The sequence below is a fragment of the Podarcis erhardii genome (assembly GCF_964252035.2).
Source record: "Podarcis erhardii genome assembly, chromosome: 13".
Taxonomy (NCBI): Eukaryota; Metazoa; Chordata; class Lepidosauria; order Squamata; family Lacertidae; genus Podarcis; species Podarcis erhardii.
This window is the reverse complement of record NC_138502.1, coordinates 26,201,608-26,222,354: the sequence shown is the minus strand read 5'-3', so window position 1 is coordinate 26,222,354 and position 20,747 is coordinate 26,201,608. Positions and strand designations below refer to the sequence as shown.

The window sequence follows — 20,747 nt, the reverse complement described above, 5'->3', positions numbered from 1 at the left end:
CACACCCACCCACCCACCCACCCACACGCACCTTCTAAAATAGTTGTTTATAAATGTAGGAGTATGAATGTCTCTGCTGCTGGTAATGTTGTATTGTAAAGTCAAGGGCCAGAAGTGTATATGCGAGTATTTGTGTTGTATAATATTTATTTCCATATGTTTTCATGTTAGGATGGCATTTATCCCCTTCAGGAAACCTTTGGTTAGGCAGCCCTCAAGCAAAAATCAAGCAGCCTTTGACTGATTTCATTGGGCATGGGTAGTATGCCTCTCGTTTTAAGCGGGGAAGATCCACCTTTGCTGAGTCATTGAAGGAAAGGGTGTTGGGAGTTGTTCTTGTAGTGTACACATTCACAACTTTGTTCTACATAGTGAATGTCTCTTTCCAGTATGTGGCTTAGGTGCTTTCGTGTAGGGGTAGGCAACCGAAGGCCCAGGGGCCGGATGTGGCCTATTCGCCTTCTCAATCCGGCCCGTGGACAGTCTGGGAATCAGCGTGTTTTTATATGAGTAGAATGTGTCCTATTATATTAAATGCAACTCTGGGTTATTTGTGGGGCATAGGAATTCATTCATTATTTTTTTTCAAAATATAGTCTGACCCACCACATGATCTGAGGGACTGTGGACCAGCCCATGGCTGAAAAAGGTTGCTGACCCCCGCGTTAGTGTAGTGTCACTGCTGCTTGGTTTCGGACAAATACTTTGACCCCATTTTGTATTTTGCCACTTCACCCACCCTGTTCTTCTGTATTAGGTGTAGGACAATAAGCTGTCCTTCTGCTTTGAAATAGGGACCTAGCTTCACATGACTAATCAATTAGTGCTGCGCCAAATGTTCTCCCAACGTTTTTGGCGTAAAATGGGGACTTTTTCACACACACCCACAAAATGTTCCCTGAAAACTCCCTAAGTGCTTATTTGTGTCTGTTTGCTGCCCTTTTCAGCAAAAGTGTGATTTTTTAAAATTACATTTCTTCTTGCTAGCTCTGTGGTTCTAGCCAATCACAGATTGCATAGCCAGTGTTAAGACACTATGTAGCCAATCAGGTATGCCATTGTGATTATGTCACTGGATACAGAAATCACTGCCCTGCACTGAATGGGGGTCGGGGAGAAATACTATGGTCAATTTTTTTCCTTCCTGTTCTGGAGCACCCCAGTTTGCCAAAAGTGTATGTGCACTTTTTTTTCAGGGGGCAGAAATGCTTGCGAAAAGTGCCCCTTTCCCAGTTTCAACTCTGTCCTGTTGTCATTGTGATGCCTTTCACACATGCTGTTTTTAACTAACACAGTTCCTAAGAGTAAAAGTCTCCCCTGTATTTGGTGCTCTTAAGGCATTTCTCTCCCCCCCCCCCCGTACTTCCATTCTAGAAATTTCCATTCCATTTATGGGAGAGAGCTACAGGGGTGATTTAAAGTGTAGAACAGCCTTCCCCTACTTAATACCCTCCAGATCAGGCTTCCTCAAACTTGACCCTCCAGATGTTTTGAGACTACAGTTCCCATCATCCCTGACTACTGGCCCTGCTAGCTAGGGATCATTGTAGTTGTAGGCCAAAAAGTCTGGAGGGCCAGGTTTGAGGAAGTCTGCTCCAGATCATGTTGAACTCCAAATCAGCCCTACTTAGTATGGCTTATGACCAGGCATGGTGGGAGTTGTATTGCAAAACAACTGGGGGGGGGGCATCATGTTGAGGAAACCTGGCGCAGAAGTTTGAGAAGGCTGAAATGGGCTCAAGGGCAAATGTTTCTGTTGGGGTTTGGGGGTGAAACTATAACAGCAGATTGACATTACATAGGAATATGTATAGGGAGCAGGGTAGGCTCCTAATGTTTTAAAAGAGCTCATCCATGGAATAAGCAGGCTAGAGAGGCTGTGAAATCTATAAATTTGTAAAAGCAATTTGGACAAGTGTCTGGTGTAGATGCTTTAGAGTTGTAGGGTATTTTGCTGTGGATCTGGGCGATCTGACCAATTGGAATCAGAGATGGAATGCAGCCATCATTTAGGGCAGCCAACCTGGGGCCCTCCAGATGTGTGGGGGGGACCATAATGATTCGTGGTGGTTGAGTCCTGTCCCCGTCCCCCTTTTCTAAAGCTGAGGTACAAATAAGACAAAGTGGCAAGAATGGGAGACTCACAAACTGGGGCAACGTGTGTCCGTCCACTCCTTGACACAGAATGCTTCTTTCCCTCTTTTTTCCAGGAGGCGAAGGTCAGAATGGCGGTGGGCAGCAGACAGAGCAGCCATTGTCAGCCGCTGGAACTGGCTTCAAGCGCACGTCTCGGATCTAGAGTACCGAATCCGGCAGCAAACGGATATTTACAAGCAGATCCGAGCCAATAAGGTAAGGGAAGTAAAAGGATACGTCTTCACCTGCGGGTATTCAGTCCCTGCTCCTGAAAAAATATCTCCTCAAGTGTTTCCCTTTTGCATTACACGTTTAAAAGGCAAAATAATACCTTTGATATAGGGTCATGATTGTATGACTTAATCTGGCATGGTGTATGAATGCTGATTAAAGGCATCAGCAGAAGCTGGCGGATGTAAGTCAAAGTTGCTTACGTGACCTTTTAAAAAAAGAAAAGCCACTAGTGCTTTATATTCCTCTTGGGTAACCACATTTTTAGCATGTTCCACATTTATACAGCACATAATATTGAAGGCTGTACTGGTTTACATTAAGAAACTGTAGACTAGTTCACGGTATCCCAAGTATATCAAAACAGCTCAAGTCATTCGGGGCCAGCTGATGTGGCCTGAAATCTTTTAATTATTTCACATCAAATCCAAAAGCATGATTTAGTCCTCAGAGTGGGAAAGCGTTCTATCATTTCATCCACTGCAGATGCTCAACATTTTGAAAATACGAGTTGGGGATGCAGAAATAGATGGTACTGGGCTTGGAAGAGTTGATTCACGCATAGCCCTATCAGTATTTGTATCAGAAGACTGAATTTCTCAAGCATCCCTAGCTTGGACTGATGCATCCCTGTATCCCGGATCTCTCTTTGCAACTGCGCATCCTATAATATTGTACCGGTTTAGCCAATATTTCTGGTTCCTCATGGCCTCTGTGTGATGCAAAAAAATAAAATAAGATTGGCACATAGGGACCCAACCACATCCATAACGGCAAAGCATCCTTTTCCATCTGTGCCTTGGAAAATATCCACCCTGGTCCTGTTCATCTGAGAGGCTTGGGATTTGAGCTACAGCTGTGCTTGTGATAGCTGCATTCTGCACAACAGAGAGGACTATGCAAGAGCAAACATGGACCGAAGACTGGCAACAGTCCAATTCCAGATTTTATGGCTTCATCAGATTGGCAAAAGAACTGGGAACCGTGCAGAGAGCAAAGGCAGGAAGCATTACTTTGGTGAAATACTCTGTGGGTGGTGGTGCATGTGAGTCTTGTGTAAATGGTCCCAGGGCAGACATAAACCCGAGCCCTGAACAGGAGGAGCAGGGTTGGAAATGCACTCTGCTAGATGAGAATTCTAGGCTGCTTCTGCATTTGAACATTTGCTAAATAATGCTTGTTCCAAAATGGTCACCTGTGCCAAAGTAGCAAGGCTGTGGACATTTTATATCTTTTTTTTTTTTTTTTGTCACTACAAAAAATGGTCTCGGAATGACTCAATTTTTTTTTTTAAATTAAGTATACAGTACCAAATTTAAAATATACAAGATTAAAAAAACATTATTAGTTATAAATACCTCCTGCGATTTGCTCGCCATTTTGTGTGCTGTGGTTGCTCGTGTGGGTCAAGCATATTTGTAACCATGGGGGTGAAAACCCCTTCACCCAAATGCCTTACCACAAAGAAGAAACACCTGCAGGGTTTGTTCTTATTGGCAATGGTGCCTGAGCAGGTGCACGTGAATTGCACATAGTTATTTGAGCCTGGGGTGCGAGTGCCGTCCCAGCTGCGGTTCCACTGTAGTAAAATAGGCAGGGCCTATTTTAGGGGTCAGGATCATGGGGCACCTGCCACCACGACACACACCTATGCAAGGTGCCACTGGCAACTCATGTATCTTCATGTCCCAGTGGCTGCTGCTGCTGCTCCTTGCTGTCACTGCATGTTCATGTTATGCCCAGCATCAGCTCAGTTGGAGCATGGTGCTGATAACACCAAGGTTGCAGGTTCGATCCCTGTATGGGATAGCAGCATATTCCTGCATTGTAGGAGTTGGACAAGTTCATCCTCAGGGGCTCTTCCAGCTTTGCAATTCTATGATTCACTTGCTTTCTCCAGGTGTGCCAGGAATGTAGAGAAGGAGCAGCATGCTCCAGTTGGCTTGAGCTTTCCCTCTACAGTCATACCTCATGTTGCATTTGCTTCATGATACGTTTTTTCAGGTTGCCTCCCGCGGCGACCCAGAAGAACCGGAAAGGGTTAGTTCCGGGTTTCGCCGCATGTGCAGACGCACAAAATGACGTCACGCGCATGCACAGACGTGGGTTGCATTATGCTCATGTTGCGAACGGGACTCCGGAACAGATCCTGTTCGCAACCAGAGGTACCACTGTACGTGGATGTGTAGAGTCCAGGTGGGATGGAAGCCAAGCAAATGGGTAGTGGGGTGACAGTGACAAGGTTTACATGGGCTGTCTCAGAGATAAAAAGGTAAAGGGACCCCTGACCATTAGGTCCAGTCATGGCCAACTCGGGGGTTGCGACGCTCATCTCGCTTTATTGGCTGAGGGAGCCGGCGTACAGCTTCCGGGTCACGTGGCCAGCATGACTAAGCCACTTCTGGCGAACCAGAGCAGCGCACGGTTCTGCCGGAGTGCTACTTATTTATCTACTTGCACTTTGACGTGCTTTCAAACTGCTAGGTGGGCAGGAGCAGGGACCGAGCAACGGGAGCTCACCCCATCGCGGGGATTGAAACTGCCCACCTTCTGATTGGCAAGTCCTAGGCTCTGTGGTTTAACCCACAGCACCACCCGTGTCCCAGAGATGTCTCAGAGATGAGGGCCCATTAATTAAGCTTGCAAAACCTGACCAGCCCTGAAAGTGGCAAACCCTAATGAGGCTTGCGTTTTAGGGTTGCAGGATTGGTGGAATATGAGCTGTAGATAACGTTGCATGCAGCAAGTGCTCCAGAAATGATAATGCCCATTGTTTTTGTTGGAAGAGAATAGATCTGTGTAACTGAAGAGCTTGCCTATTTTATTTGTAGACATATGACCCAAATAAAAGGCATTGCCTCGTGTGTGTGTGTGTGTGTGTTGTTCTCGAATGCTGGCTAAGATTCTTAACCTGAAATGAAAGGTCCCTATAAAACAAGTACCGTATTTTTCGCCCCATAGGACACACTGGCCCATAGGACGCACCTAGTTTTTTGGGGGGGGGAAATAAAGAAAAAAAATACTTCCCCCCCAGGGGCTGGGGCAGGGGAAGCCCAAGCTTCCCCTGACCCCAGCCCCCAGAACAGGCTGCTATCCGCTAGCCGTGGGAGAGCCATGCGACTTTGCGTGGCTCTCCCACGGCTGGCGGAGCGCTGCGCGAAGCTTGGGGCGTGCTGAGCTCAGCGCACCCCAAGCTTCTGGGTGCAGGCAAGCTCTCCGCTAGCTGTGGGAGAGCTGCGTCTGCCACGGCTTGCGGATAGCTTCCTGAAGCCTGGAGAGCGAGAGGGGTCGGTGCGCACCGACCCCCCTCGCTCTCCAGGCTTCAGCGAAAGCCTGCATTCGCCCCATAGGACGCACACACATTTCCCCTTCATTTTTGGAGGGGGAAAAGTGCGTCCTATAGGGCGAAAAATACGGTATGTCCTAGCAAGCACAACTTGCATTCTGCAAGGGCGCATATATCCCTACCTGCCTATTGTATACCTCCCCTAATTTAAAGCTGGCTCAAGTTTATGAAGAAGAGACTCCCAAATCAGCCCAATATGTGGCTTGAGTTGTTCTCTGCGAGAAGGACACCTGCTATTGTAAGGTAAACTTATAAGTCATGAGCCTTTAGCAGGAGCTGTGAAAGTGTCCCACGTTCAAATTTTATAATAATTGGAGTCCCTGGGCACCCATTTTCTACTTCCTGATCATTGCAGAAAAAACTTAACTCTTGTTTTATGCCCTGTGTGAGTGAGTTGGTGAGGACCCAGATATAGTCATAGTATGATATATTATGAAAGGGTTTATGCATTCTTCACTGTGGCTTAAAAAAAAAGAAAGGCTATGGCCTCCAGAAAAACAGTGATGTCAACTGAGCATATTTCTATTGGTTATTCATCTGGTTCTAAATTGCTAGCATTTGAATAAGTTTACAATTTTTTCGGAGGCAGTTGAAAGAGGAGCATTCTTTGATACTTGTCAGTAGTTTGGGAATCTGGAATGTAGAATAATAATATAACTCTTCTTTTGCCCTCCCTATAGACTCACATGCCTATGGGTTCTGTGTTGGCACAGAGCCTCATATGGGGAAATACATCTTTCTAGGCTAAAGTTTGGCAGGACCCTGGACCACCCTCTGTACACATAAACAAAGGGGGCGTGGCTCCTGCAGAAGCTTCAAGGGAACCTTTCCGTAGCAGAATACACCTTGGACGCTATCTTAGCTCTATGTAGGCTTAAGTCTTATGGAAGATCCAGATTTAAAAGATGTGTGGATGCCGATTCCAACTGAACTCACTTTGCTCCTGTCTGTGAAGTTCTCTGTCCCAAAAAGGAAAGTCAAGGTTTCTTATTGGAGAGACAAATCTGCTGACTTTGAATAAACTACGGAAAGCAAAGGCTGTGTTACATAAGCTGCCTTTTCATCAGCTGTTGTACACATCACAAAGAGCATGTGTCGGAACAATAAAGGAGAATGAAAAGGAGAATCTTGTTCTGGGAGCATTAAGCTAACTTAAACAAAACAAAAACCACACCTTGATGCTTTCCTTCCCTCACTCTCATCCCTTAAGCTCTCCATCATTTAGGCGCAAATTGGTGCAAGAATGGAAAAGGGACTGTTGACTGGTAGGAGAAAGTGGAGGAACTGATGTCTCTTGAGAAGCTTTGCAGATAAAGTGAAAGGGGAAAGAAGAAATTTCTTGGGAGTTGTGTGAAGGAGAAGCCGCCTGAGAAAGATGCCACTGAATTGCTCTTCCCTGTCTCTTTCAGGGCCTGATACTCCTTGGTGAGGCGCCTCCCTCTGACCCTTTATTAGGTGACTCATCCCACACTCTTAGTGCTGACGTCAAGCCGGAGCCCGGGATTGACAGACTGGTAAGTGCTGAGGGTGCTATAAGAGCTGGTCGGGCTCTTGCTCCTTCCAGTCCCCTGTTCCTCTGCTAGCATCATATTGCTCTGTCTACTTCAGTCATTCTCTTCACTTTTAACGGATCCTTTGTTTGTACGCTGTGCAGGGGAAAAAACTATCCTGCATGCAGAGAAACAGAAGTAGGCAGGCTTCGACTATAGTGTGTGTGTGTGTGTGTCTGTCTGTCTGTCTGTCTGTCTGTCTGTCTGTCTGTCTGTCTGTCTCCTGCTTGTTGGATCTCTCTCCCTTCTGTTGTTTTTGACCCAGCATTCAGGAAAATCCCAATTTGCATACTTTGCGTATCTATATAGAGAACTGCGGGAGCAGCCAAAACTTTGCAGGTACAGTAGTACCTTGGGTTACATACTCTTCAGGTTACAGACTCCGCTAACCCAGAAATAGTACCTCGGGTTAAGAACTTTGCTTCAGGATGAGAACAGAAATCGTGCAGCGGCAGCAGGAGTCCCCATTAGCTAAAGTGGTGCTTCAGGTTAAGAACAGTTTCAGGTTAAGAACAGACCTCCGGAACGAATTAAGTTCTTAACCCGAGGTACCACTGTACAAGTTTGCTGAGCCCAGAGCAGCACATACTTCCAACATGGGGAGAAGCATGAAGCCTCTGGGTTCCATGCATGTTCCCGGATGACTTTGCCCTGTCTGCTGCTCCTTGTTCAGTGCCTTCTCCCTATCCACAGATCTGTGCACAGAAGCTATTTCCATATGCAGAATACGTTCACTGCTTGCAAAACGTGGGAAAGACCAGTACATATTTCTGAGAATTTTGAAGGCATAGGCAAAAGAAATTCCAGGGAAGGTTTTGAAGGGAAGTTCAAAAGCTAACAAACCCAAAGCACATCGGAAAATCCAGAAATCTCCAGGGTTCACTAATAGACTCTCAGTTTCTGATATGATTTTTCCCCTCCTCTTAAAACCAGGGTTGTGGAAGCTGTAGCCTTCCAGACGTTGCTAAACTACAACTTCCATGATCCCTGTCATTGGGCTATGCTGGCTGGGGCCCATGGGGGCTGGAGTCCAACCACAGGTTGGCCCACCCCTTCTTCAGACTCTGTAGTAGTGCAGATGGTAGACCTTCCCTAAGAATTTCATTGATGTTTTGTGGAAGTTCCGTCTCTGTTCTTCTTTCGTTGCCCATTGTTAGATTGAAACCAGCTTTTCCAAGGGGTAGGCACATTTCCTTAAGCAAGGATCAAGAACCTTTGTCAGTCCAGGGGCCACATTCCCTTCCGAACAACGGGGGGGGGGGGCGGCACATGCCACTGGCATGTGATGCTAGAGACAAAAGTGGGCAGAGCAGCGAATACAGTGGTAGGCCAGTTTCTGCTCAGATAACCAAGCACCCCTCTCTATTCTCCATCTAGTTCAGGGTTTCCCAAACTTGGGTCTCCAGCTGTTTTTGGACCACAACTCCCATCATCCCTAGCTAGCCAGGACCAGTGGTTAGGGATGATGGGAATTGTAGTCCAAAAACAGCTGCAGTCCCAGGTTTGGGAAACACTGATCTAGTTAATCAAGAGGCATTAAGGACACATTCCAGTGAGGCGGAACCACTCATTGAAAGCAGCAAAGTAGAGCCAGCTGAGAAGCAGAAGGCCTGAGGGCCTGTAGGGCTGCACTTGACTGCTGGGCCAGAGGTTCTCTACCCCATCCCCTAAAGCTTCCTCTTTTCTGGAATTTTATGGCTCCGAACAAGTGAATAATAACCCATTTCCAAGTGGGCGTGAATGGCTGTGTTTCTGTGACTCATACTTTCCACTTGTGGCTGTGCAGTGTCAACAAGAAGTTGGACACACACATTTCCCAGGATTTGTGCATGATTGTGAGCTCAGCGTTACATTTTACTGCATCACAGGGCCAGAGGCAGTTTTCAAAATTCCAGGGCATAAGAATCAAACTTCTATTTGTTTGTTTTAATGTTTTAGAATTTCTGTTTCTTCTTCCTGCAAAAAAGAGGTCATTAAAACCAAATTTACGTTCACAGCAGAACCAGTGGTATATAACAGTAGATGGAACCATCTACCGTGTTAGTGTAACTAGGCAGTTTAAACGGCAGTGCAATTGACAAGAGCAAAGCAGTGAACTCTTGGAGCCAGAAGCACATTTATAGGACCAATGTGGCGCCAGGAATGGGCAGGGAAATTGTAGCCCACCTTTTCAGCTGTTGGCTCAAGAGTAGTACACAAGAGTTCTTAAGCACGCTCCAAACTTACTCTTGGCCAGGCCTAGACTGACCCAGATTCAGAGATGCAAGAGGTGTTTCAGTTCAGTCTTTGGACAGAAATGTCAAGATTCCTAGGTGCTTTCATTTAGGCACGTGAATGACCCAGGAACCCAAGACCTTCCCAGCCATGCTGCGTAGGAGTTCATAGCACTTGCAAGCAAGCAAATGCTGTGACAATTACGCTCTCTGAACTTATTGTAAGCGTAGAGGTGGGAAAGGGGAGCAGGGCCCATTGTCCAGTGGGGAGAGCATGTGCTTGGCATGCATACAGACCTCAGGTTCATTCCCTGGCATTTTGGGTAGCAGAGCTGGGAGAGGCCTCTGCTTGAAGCCACAAAGAGGCCCTGCTAATCGGAGCAGATAAAAATATGTTTTTATATACCCACATTTTGGCTCCAGTACAAGGCGGCTTTTTATTTCCTAGCCTGGGAAAAGGTGGCAGGTGCTATGATAGGACCTCGCAGCTGCATTTGCCCAGGCAGTTTGCAGGGTGGTAACCGTCCACCTCTTTCCTTAGAGCGGACAGCAGTGATTGGCAAAGGGGTGTTGCTAATTGTGTGCTTCTGATCGCAGGCCATTAAAATGCAGGTTGTCATTCGCACAATAATACATGCAGAATGCTAAGTACAAATGCAGGGCAGACTGCAGACTGTATTTGGCAGTGGAGCTGCATGTAATATACAGTTTTCTTAATCTGACAGTGCCGCTCTCCACTCTGGAGAAACGTGGGCCAGTCCTTGAAATGCCTCTGCGATCCCTGGCTAGCAACTCGTGTTCACATTACTGGGTGATAGGGGGCCACCCCCAACCCTGCAGTCTGCTGTTTTAGGAGTCTAAGGGGGAGGCATGCTTCAGCTAAAAATTAGAAGTTGGGAGGGTGGATTTCATTAAGGGCCCCCCTGCATGTGTGTATAGACACACACACACACACACACACACACACCAGTAATTGGAGGACTACTGCCTGCAATACAGCTATATAAAGGGATAAGGAGCTGTTTTATACAGGGTTGACTTGTTGACCCTTATTTAAACCTGTGGTCCTCTATATGGTGTTGGACCTGCTTTCATCAGCCTAGCCAAATGTCAGAGGTTCCAGCAATATCTGGAAGGAAGGTCCCCAGCTCTGGTTTAAATTCTTTGTGCTTGTTACCTACGTAAGAATCTTTTAAAATGTGTGAAAATAAAAGGAAAAGTAACACACTTTTACTTCTAAGCTGAGATGTTCAATCTCACGATCAGCTTCAAGAGGGTTACATTTTTTTCCTAGGAAATTGCAGGGTATGTTGCGATATGTCATGGGATGTGTGCATTGATACCTTCTGAGATGCCCTCAGCTGTGCAAGGCACCTTCTGTAAGAAAGCGACTGATCACATGATGAATAATAGAAAGCTAGACATTGAAAACAGGCAAACCTGCCTTGCTGCCTTTTGTTCCAAAGAAAACCTTCGCTTTTTAAGAGCATTTGTAAAGGTTGAAGGAATTTCTTCTTGGGCATCCCTGAGTCAGTGGGGCTTTGAAGTCACCAGCCCATGTTCCAGCCTGTTACGTTCTGTGTTGTTTAAGAGGCAGAAATGCAGAAGTTGCAAAGACAATAATCTAAATGCCAAATAACTCTGGGTGATTTTTGCTGCCGTGGCATGTCAAGAGAACCAGGAGAAAAACGATATGTTGGCTATTTTGGAACTGTACAACTTTTGACACATTCCCCCCCCCCTTCCTTCTCTACCCATAGGGCACATGCCTCTCCCATTCGTCAGAGAACCTTTGTTCATCCGTTGGCAATACCCCAGAGTCCCTACCTGCCAAAACTTGTGGAGTGCCGAGACCGGTCAATGGAGTTATTAACACGTAAGGCTCTTGCAGAGTGCTTACCCCAACCCCAAAGGGAGGGGGGAATTGAGATGATAACATATGCTCTAACATTTATGCTCCTCAGTGAGCATCCTCGGTTACGAATTGCCTCTTGATGTACTGCAGCTTGTGTGTGAGTCAAAATCTTCCTGAAGTGTATAGCATTTATTCCGTACCGGTTTATACCTTTCCAAGAAACGTTGCACGGTCCAAATAGAACAGTTTATAGCATTTGTTCCCAGCACCAGTCTGTACCTTTCCTAGAAACATTAACACAGCCCACGTTTATAGCTTTTGTTCAGTGCCAGTTCATACCTTTCTTAGAAATGCTATGCAGGCCAGGTATAATGCTTTGGAGACAAGCAAATAGAGCTAGGGTATTCTTAAGGGCTTAGAGAGGAAGATTGGCATGGAAGGGAGTTTGGGGGGGGGTGCTGCTGTGTGAGGACTGGGGAGAATGGAAGTTGTGAAAGAGGACAGTGCTGCCCCAGGCACAGCTTTGACTGAAGGAGGAGCAAAGCTATAGCAGGAAAGAGGAGCACAGCAGGGGTGTGCGAGAGAAGTGTGGACTTCTGCAGAGGAAAGAGCAAGAGGTTGAAGGTAGGAAGGGCAGGTGGGAGAGGAGAGGCAAAGGGAAGGGTCATGGCTAAGTGGCAGAGGGCATATTTTGCATGCAAAACCCACATTGTTGAGGCTCCAGCATCTCCTGGTAAAGATGTGAATTAGCTCTTGGCTGAAGATCTGCTGCCTGTCAGTGAAGGCCAGTAGGGAGTGTCATTTTAGGGGGTGAAACTAAATTCTTGCAAATTTTATTCAGTGAAGTGTCTTCAAATATGTTTTTGGGTGTGAGGAATTCAAATCTGCTTTTATTTTATTTAGCTTGGTAGGTCTATGCTTGATGAAGAAGCACATAAACTGCTTTTGGAAAACAGAATGCTATGTTGTCGTCGTTAGCAACAACAAATATAACTGCAAGTTCTTGGCAATCATTTTTAATGATTTCTGTGCAGTTTTACACACATTTTACCTACCAAGCAAAACTAAATTATATTGTTTTAACAAAAATATATTTTGAATTCCCAAGTCATGTTACAACTTTTTAGCACCCCTCATTGGGGGAACTTGAAAGTTGAAAAATTCAACATACCCTGATAGGCCAGTCTTTATCAATCTGGTGCTCGCCAGGTGCTTTTTTTGGACTACAATTCCCATAACCCCTGACTAGTGGCCATGCTAACTGGGGCTGGTGGGAGTTGTAGTCCCAATACCACCTGCCGGGCACCAGGTTGGGGAGGGCTAGGATGGGCAACGTTGAGCTGAGGAGACCCAGTGCTCTGTCTTGGTACAAGGCTCCTTCCTGCGTTTCTAACAGAGCTGGAGAAACTTAGCTTTCCAAGGGCAGAATATTATCCTAGGGCATTAAAGTCTGGGTCTCAGTTCCTCATTGCTTGGATTTGCTTTCTGTTTTAAAACAACAGGGATTTGGAAACATTTCACTCATAGTGGGGTTGTGGTTAAGCGGTAGAGACACCTAACACTCTGCTTTCCCCCCTTCTTGGGCAGTCTACAGCCAGGCTTGACAGAGCACGCTCAGGGAGACAGCTCAGACGCCGATGAGTTGTTGCGCAAAAAGCAGAGGCTAAACGTGGCTTCTTCAGCGGTTGATGGAACCTGTGTAGCAGCCCGCACTCGCCCTGTCCTCAGCTGCAAGAAGAGGCGGCTTGTTCGACCCAGCAGCCTGGTGCCACTCTCCAAAAAGGTCAGTGTGGAAGAAGATGGGTGTGTCGCCTCTTGTCTTTCACTTGGCGGTGGGAATCTGGTTTTGGTGATTTGGGGTGGCAGGGGAGAGGAGTGACAGCATGAAGCAAAAAAAGAATGCAGGATGGATCCATGCAAGAATTTGCCCATGTTGCATTTTGATATCGGTACCCATCTCGCTGTAAAGTATGTGCTCTGGGCCGCTGTGATGTGCAGATAAAGCAAAGGTTGTCAAACTTGGTGGTGGCAGTGAGACTCTGATAAGCCTCCTCCTCCATTGCTTTTCCTTCTTAGGTGCAGGGTGTGGGTGGATGGGAAGGGAGAGAGTGCCCTGTGCTGTCTTGGCCTGATGACTGGTCAAATGGGCAAGGAGGGGCTTTCCGCTCCCTTGGCTATGTCTAAAAATAAAATAAAAATTCAGTACCAAGTTTATCCAGATTATTTTTAAAAAGCACCCCACCTTGAATTTTAAGAACTCTGCAAATACTGCTACTTTAAACAGATCTCACGTGTATGTGCTGCTTTCTATATTTGCTCATTACAACAAAGCGAGACAAGGAGCTATATTGAAACCATATTTCCTGACCTATACTGATTTCATGGGCCCCCTCTAATTTTGACTGTTTCTCCAGATAGAGACTGCATGCTTCATGCCTGCCTTTATTTGCTCCCTGATTCTAGGAAATGAGTGAAGGTGGCTTTCCGCAAGAGCATAAAAACCAGGACTTTCTTATTTTCTGCTTTCATTCTTGTATTGCTATTTTAATAAGGCTTTGTTACATGTTGTAACCTGATTTGATCAGATAGTCTATGCTACCTTGAGAAAGTACTGTGTTTTCAAAGACTGTTAACAAACACAAGAAATAAAAAGGCTAAACCTTTGAAAGTTGTTAATATGGGTCCATGATGTCGTCATGGAGATTTAGGAGAAGCAACCCTCCCTCCCCAGTTAAGGATTGGAGGTGGTGAAGTAGTCTGGAGTTGCAGCCTCTCACACAGCCTCCTATACTCTTGCATAACAATGGTTCTTTAATTAGAATTACTCACTAGACAGGTTAAACTGGCTTTGGTGTCCTTCACAGAGGCAAAGAGCAGCGGTCCAGGGTGCCCTGCCTTTATGTTTGAGAGCCTCCTAAGCCCAGAGTGTGCCTGGAGATGAAATTGATGAATTTAGTTTACCAGAATTGATGAGATTGGATTAGGCCCTGCCATCTCTTAAGGGATAATCTAGGGTGTGTGCTGAGCATGAAATGAGCAGGTGCTTGGCTCTCTTGTTTCTGAAAACATTCCGATAATAATAATAATAATAATAATAATAATAATAATAATAATAATAATTTATTATTTATACCCCGCCCATCTGGCTGGGCCTCCCCAGCCACTCTGGGCGGCTTCCATAGAAAGCAAAAATACAATAAAATATCACACGTTAAAAACTTCCCTGAACAGGGCTGCCTTAAGATGTCTTCTGAATGTCAGGTGGTTGTTTATCGCTTTGACATCTGCTGGAAGGGCGTTCCACAGGGCGGGTGCCACTACCGAGAAGGCCCTCTGCCTGGTTCCCTGTAGCTTTACTTCTCGCAATGAGGGAACCACCAGAAGGCCCTCGGCACTGGACCTCAGCGTCCGGGCAGAATGATGGGGGTGGAGACGCTCCTTCAGGTATACTGGACTCATAGCCAGTGTGGCGCAGTGGTTAAGAACATTTGCCTAGGACCTGAGAGACCAGGGTTCAAATCCCCGCTTGGCTTTGAAGCAACTAGCTGGCCTACCTCACAAGGATGAAACGGGGTGGGGGGTGTCAAATGGAGGACAGGTGGGATACAAGCATAACAAATGAAATAAAAATGACCGTCTCCCCCCATCCCCGTCTTGTGCCCAGGTCCATCGCAACAGCATGGGGCGGTGCAGCTGCGACGTGAACCCCCTGTGCGCCCTCTGTGGCACTCGGAGCTCAGTGCCTCCGGAAATCCAGTACGAAGCCCCCTTGATGGAGCGCCTCTCTCAGCTGGACTCCTGCATCCACCCGGTTCTTTCATTCCCAGACGGTAAGCAAGCCATGTGCAGTTAAAAGGGCACCATGTTTAAATGTTGGTAGTGGGGAAAGAGGACGACATTGAGATTACCCCCCAATTCGCCCTCCCTCCAGCTTAATTTGGGGAACTCTATCCAGGTTGCAAGAGAAGCGTTCATTTTGTATATCCAGAAGAGGTTGACTGGCTCTGCCTGGTACCGTGATCCCTTGAAAGTGGAAGCTGTGATGTGCCATGGATGATAGTGGGTCAGGTGTGTGTGTGTGTGTAAGTTTTTGCCTGTCTTTTTGAGCCCACAGAGATAGGCATGCAGCGCACCTGGGTTGCAGAGCACAAACCCCTTTATCTTTTTGGATGGGAGAGGCCCGGAGAATGGCATTTGTGATTTTGGCTCTCCCGCAGTGCTGAGCTACTTTGGCACCGATTTCCGGGCATTCCTGACCTAGTTTGTTGATGGCTTCTTCGCTGCATGGCATGCATGCTCTGCTGGAGCAGCCATGGGTATCATTTGAACAGTTAGGCAAAGCAGGCGTCTTGTTTCCCTTTTCCCTCCACTGGGCTCTCTCGCCCCACCGTACGAGTCGGTTCGTCAGAGGTTCTGCCCTCGTCTGGACGAATTGGTATCCGACTGGAAATTTCCAGATGACGTAATAACATCATAACAACCTTGGTGAGAGAGGATGTTAATCAGGGCTTTGAAAACTGCTAGGAGAGCGCCCTCTGCGGGCCCTGGGGAGACTTGCTGCTGCTGCTGCTCAGAAGCACTTGGCTAGATAGAGAGAAACTTGTCTGTTCTCCCTTTCTCTCCCTCTGTCGGCAGGTCACGATGCCGTTTTGGCGCATTCAGATGCTGGCTGGCAGTGCAGCAGGGAGCTTGAGGAAGAGTAAACTTAGACAGTTGCGTTTTCAGCTGGGCTGGGCAGATCAGAGAGAATTACTTGACTTAATCAGCAATGCGCTTGCTTGTACCTATTCATAAAATCCTTGCACCCCCGCAGTGCAAAACCCTTGGATACCTGTATATCCAACAGCTTTCATCTTGCCCCCTCCCCTTGTTTCTCAGCACACAGCCGTAATTGCCAGCTTGTTATGGATACACTTGCTCTGTGTGGTTTCTCTCCCCCCCCCCCTCATCCTGGCACCTAAGCGTCTTTCTATTAATATCTCCAACTCACACCCTTTCTTCACCTGCTGTCTCGTTGCCCAACTGGCCTTTCTCCCTTAAGCCTTTGCCCTTGACCTCTTGTGTCAGAATAGCAGCCTCTGCTTCAGCCTTCTCTGCTGGGTCCTGAGGAGGGACTGTGTGCTACTTGGAAAGCCTGGATAGCTCAGTTGGTTAGAGCGTGGTGCTGGTAACACCGAGATTGCAGGTTTGATCCCTGAATGGGGTAGCTGCATATTCCTGCATTGCAGAGGGTTGGAATGGATGACCCTCAGGATCCCTTCCTACACTACAGTTCTATGAATCTATGAAATTCCCTTTCTTTGTATTTCATGGTATCTATGCAGATATATACAGGGGTCCTCCATCAGGCTCCCTGCATCAAGGGTTAGAGGGGTTGAAAAACTGTCTTATGACACAACTCCTTCTAAAATAAGCAAATTCAGCTTGCAGCAGTCATTCCTACTCGCTTAGGGGCAGGGATAGCAAGCAGATGTTTTCGGACTACAGCTCCCATCATTCTAGACCATGCTGATGTGAGTTGGAGTCCGTCAACATCTGCAGGGTGCAAGCAGATTGAAGCAGCAGCAACACAGGGATAGATGCCCACATGTCTGAATGTTCAAGCGTTTGATATCATTGCCCCTATCAGCTGGTGAGTGATCTCATTGTCTGGCTTAGCGCTCCTGGTGCTCCTTACCAGATGAAACAGATTGTGGGATGGAAATCATAGAGGAGTTTGAGACTAGAGAGGCCTTCCTTGTGCTCTGAGAGCCACTACTCTAGGCATGCGCTCTGCCTCCTAGCCAGAAGTAGGGCAAGTTTTGAAAACACACACACACACACACACACACACACACACACACACACACACCATTTATTTCTTGCCCAGAACTTACAAGCACAGCAACAAAAAACAAGTAGCAATAAAATCCCATGAAATATACAAACACTTAATCATAAATGAAAGCAGTGCATCATCCCGTATCCGACAGCCCACTTGGAAGAACCAAAACAGTTGAAGGGCACTGAGTTTGTGAAGGCTGATGCAGGCTGTATAGATTATGAACTGATACCTCGAATTAGGCCCAGAAAAAATGAAAGGTAGCCAATATGGTTGGCATAGCATTGGAGTGAAGCCACAGATATAAACCTGGCTGCTGCAGGTCACGTCAGTCAGATACCTTCTGCAGATAATACAGAAGATAAAAGGCACTCTCAGTGTCTAATATGGACCAAGCTCTTTGTGAGCGTCTTAAGAGGTAAAAGTTGGTAGCTCAGCAGGCAATGCAAACTCCCCTTCTTGTTCTTGAACCCCAACTTGTATCCTGAAATGTCACCTTTGAGTTTCGAGTGAGCTGAAGTTCTGCATCTTGTTGCGTCAGAAGCAGCCCTTTTTACTTTTCAAGCAGGCCTTTTTAATTGAATTCTGAAGTTACTGTTTTAGTTTCATTACGACTCTTCGAAATGACTGTGATTAAGTGTGGTGTACAGATTGTTTATATATATATATATATGCTTTCGTAGATTTTCACGGGTACAGGAATGCAGGAATTTTATATATATACAGGAATTTTATATATATACAGGAATTTTATATATATAAAATTTGCTTGCTTCTGGCTTTTGGGAAGTGCAGGGGCAATACTGGTTGTCTTCAAAGGGAGGGAGAGGGAGGGAGGGAGCTGGCTGCTACAGACACTGCCTTATTCCCCAGTAGCCTATTTCCCATACCCAGCTTGCTTTCCCCCTCATCTTCCGTATGTGCACTCCCCATGGCTCACTGTATGCTGGAAGCAGCATAGGTTTTGCACATGAACTCTATAAGCGCACTTAATCTTGATTGCTTGGTGCAGAACTTGGAAGGGATCATTTTTGGCATCCATGGAACACAGAAGCTTTAAATTGGGGCCATCTTTAGATTGAGGCAGCATGCGCCCCTTCCTGAAACGGCCAGTGAGACACCCGTGATCCTGTTTACCCCTGCTCTTCTCCATTAACAGGTTCTTGGTTTTCTTTCAAGCAGTCTGGTGTTCTCTTATTTGAAGGAATTTCAAGCTGCCTCTGGCCAGGGCAGAAATGTCATCTCTATAGGGTGGTGGTAGCATTGAGATGGCATGAAGTTACCTGTTCCACTTTTTAGAAGCCATGTTCACCTAGTTCTTTTTACAATCTCCTGTGAGCCACCAAATGTACACAATGATGCTTCCGTGATAAAAAATCACTAGCACTTTTGCAAAGCTAAGAAGGGTCCGGTATGGTTTCGGATTGGATGGGGGACTATGTGTTGAGATGCCTGCATTGCAGGGGGTTAGACTAGATGATGCTCAGGGTCCCTCCCTAACCTATGACTGTGATTTGTGATCTCTTCGACATTCAACAAGGATACCTTTTATTACATGCAAGCATGTAGCAATGCCTTCCCCTCTTGCTTTCTCCCGCAGATGTACCAATGAGCTTGCATTTCCAGAGCATGTTGAAATCTGAGCTGCAGAACAAGCCCTGCGAGAAGATCAAGCCTCCCAAAAGGCTCACGCTGAAGCATCGGCCCTCCATGCCTCCCACCAGTTTACCTGACTCCGTGCGCAAGGACCGCCACAAGCTGGTGAACACCTTCTTAGCTGCAGCCAGTAAGTGTCCTCTTGTTGATTGATGTGCATTGGCAAGAACTACCCAAATGGGTCCTGCTTGTGTCCCACAGCAGAGTGAGCTGCATGCATGGCTTCGTGTGAACCCAGGGCTCTGCCTTGGAACTGGTTTTAATGGATAGCCCTGGAACGTTTGAAATAGAAAACAAGGGAGTGTCTTTGAGCATGTGCGAATGACTTTCCCCTTCCCTAAACAATCAGCAGGCAGGCTCCCCACATCTCTGAATTTAGGCTGGGCTTCCAGATTACAGGACATAATTCCAAGGCAGGCCTCCCCCACCCCTGAAAAAAATCTGTCTTTCTCAGTAATCAGCCTCTAGCAATGTGTCCAGTTTCACATAAGCTTTACTAGAGGCTGGCTGTGTAGCCTTAGTATGTGGTTGTTTTTTAAGGTTGACAAAGCATTTAGCAATTCAGTACAGCTGTAGAGAAGAGACTTCAGAATACAATTTTTAAATATTAAATACCAACTTTAAAAGACTTTTTCAGGTGTGCAGTCAGCACTAAGGCCATGGGACAACAAAGCATAGAGTTGCAGTCCCTGGGACAGAGAAGCTTTCAACTTTTGCCATTTGGTTTCCAGTCCCATTGCCTGCTATGGGCTCCCTTGCCTGGCCAGTAAGGAACAGGGAGTTTAACCTCAGTGGGTTGCTAGGAAGATGACAGGGTGGCTAAGAAGGTAACCACAGTCAAGTTTATGAAGCGCCGAAGAGATTAAAAATGCAGCAGTTCTTGAAGAGCCACATGGCACATTGGAAGGTGATCGGAAAGAAATGGCACATCTCAAAAGCTGCAAGGGCTTCTCTTCATTCTGAGCCAAAGAGTTATTCCACTTGCAGTAAGAGGGGGGAATTTGTGGCCCTCCAGGTGTTGGATTCCCAGCTCCCATTAGTTCCAGCTCGTATGCCTAGCAGTCAAGGATGATGGGAGTTGTAGTTCAGATGCACTTGGAATGTTGCAGGTTCCTCATTCCTGATCTGATCCTTTGCATATTCTAACTTGCCACAGCTTTCAAGCAGAGGCCTTCGTTCTGCTCCTTTTAAATGGCAATAGGAAGCATTGGATACCTTCAGCAGACAGAGCCTGTGTTCTGCCATGAGCTTCCCCCCTCTCCACAGAGGATGGGAGCAGAGCAGATCTTTGAGGGTGTGCTTGGTCTTGAGTTGCCTGACCTGGAACAACCTTTGCCCGAACCCCACATGTGTGCTGGAGTCTGGGTGTGCTGGTCATGGTTGGTCAATGGGAAAGTCGCTTTGCACATGCTTACACAGACCCTTGATCTTTCATACGCCACAATGATGATTAAGTCATGGCTGCATGCCCCTAAATGTACCAGGGCAGAGTGTGTGCATATCCCTTCCACCCTTTTTGTTTGGAGGATCCCGCCTGAGCACCGGGAGCTTTGTGCATAGGCGATTCAGTTGAAAAGGTAGGTCATTGCTTAAAATCAAGGAGGATGCACAGCTCTGTTCCTGATTTGCCAGAATGTTTTGCTATGGTCATGCAATGCCAACTGCGACAGCCTTTTCAGACCCACTAAAGATTACATCTGATAGACCTGGAGATGGAGTCCGAATGATGCTGGACTCCTGACTCCCATCATCCCGGCCCATAAGCCATGCTGGCTGGGGGTGGCGGGTGCTGGAGTCCCACGACAAATGGGAGGGCCTCAAGTTCTCCCGCATCTGTTGGTAGACTGTTCCAAAAATGTGGGCCACAAATGAGCTCTCAAGAACGGAAGCTGCTGGGCCTTTCAAAGTCATTGTAAGGCTTGGGTGTGTCTAAGGACAT

At 46.7% G+C, this 20,747-nt stretch overlaps 1 protein-coding gene across 6 annotated transcripts in view; it reads left to right on the top strand.

The window, feature by feature from the left end:
• KANSL1 (KAT8 regulatory NSL complex subunit 1) overlaps positions 1-20,747 on the top strand; it is a 143,410-nt gene that overhangs the window by 108,693 nt on the left and 13,970 nt on the right. For all 6 annotated transcript variants that reach the window (XM_081836971.1, XM_081836972.1, XM_081836974.1 and 3 more), the window contains 6 exons: positions 2,211-2,352; positions 7,123-7,227; positions 11,237-11,352; positions 12,919-13,114; positions 14,996-15,161; positions 18,753-18,938. In XM_081836971.1, coding sequence (XP_081693097.1) covers positions 2,211-2,352; positions 7,123-7,227; positions 11,237-11,352; positions 12,919-13,114; positions 14,996-15,161; positions 18,753-18,938 — 911 coding nt within the window. The remainder of the gene's footprint in view (positions 1-2,210; positions 2,353-7,122; positions 7,228-11,236; positions 11,353-12,918; positions 13,115-14,995; positions 15,162-18,752; positions 18,939-20,747) is intronic.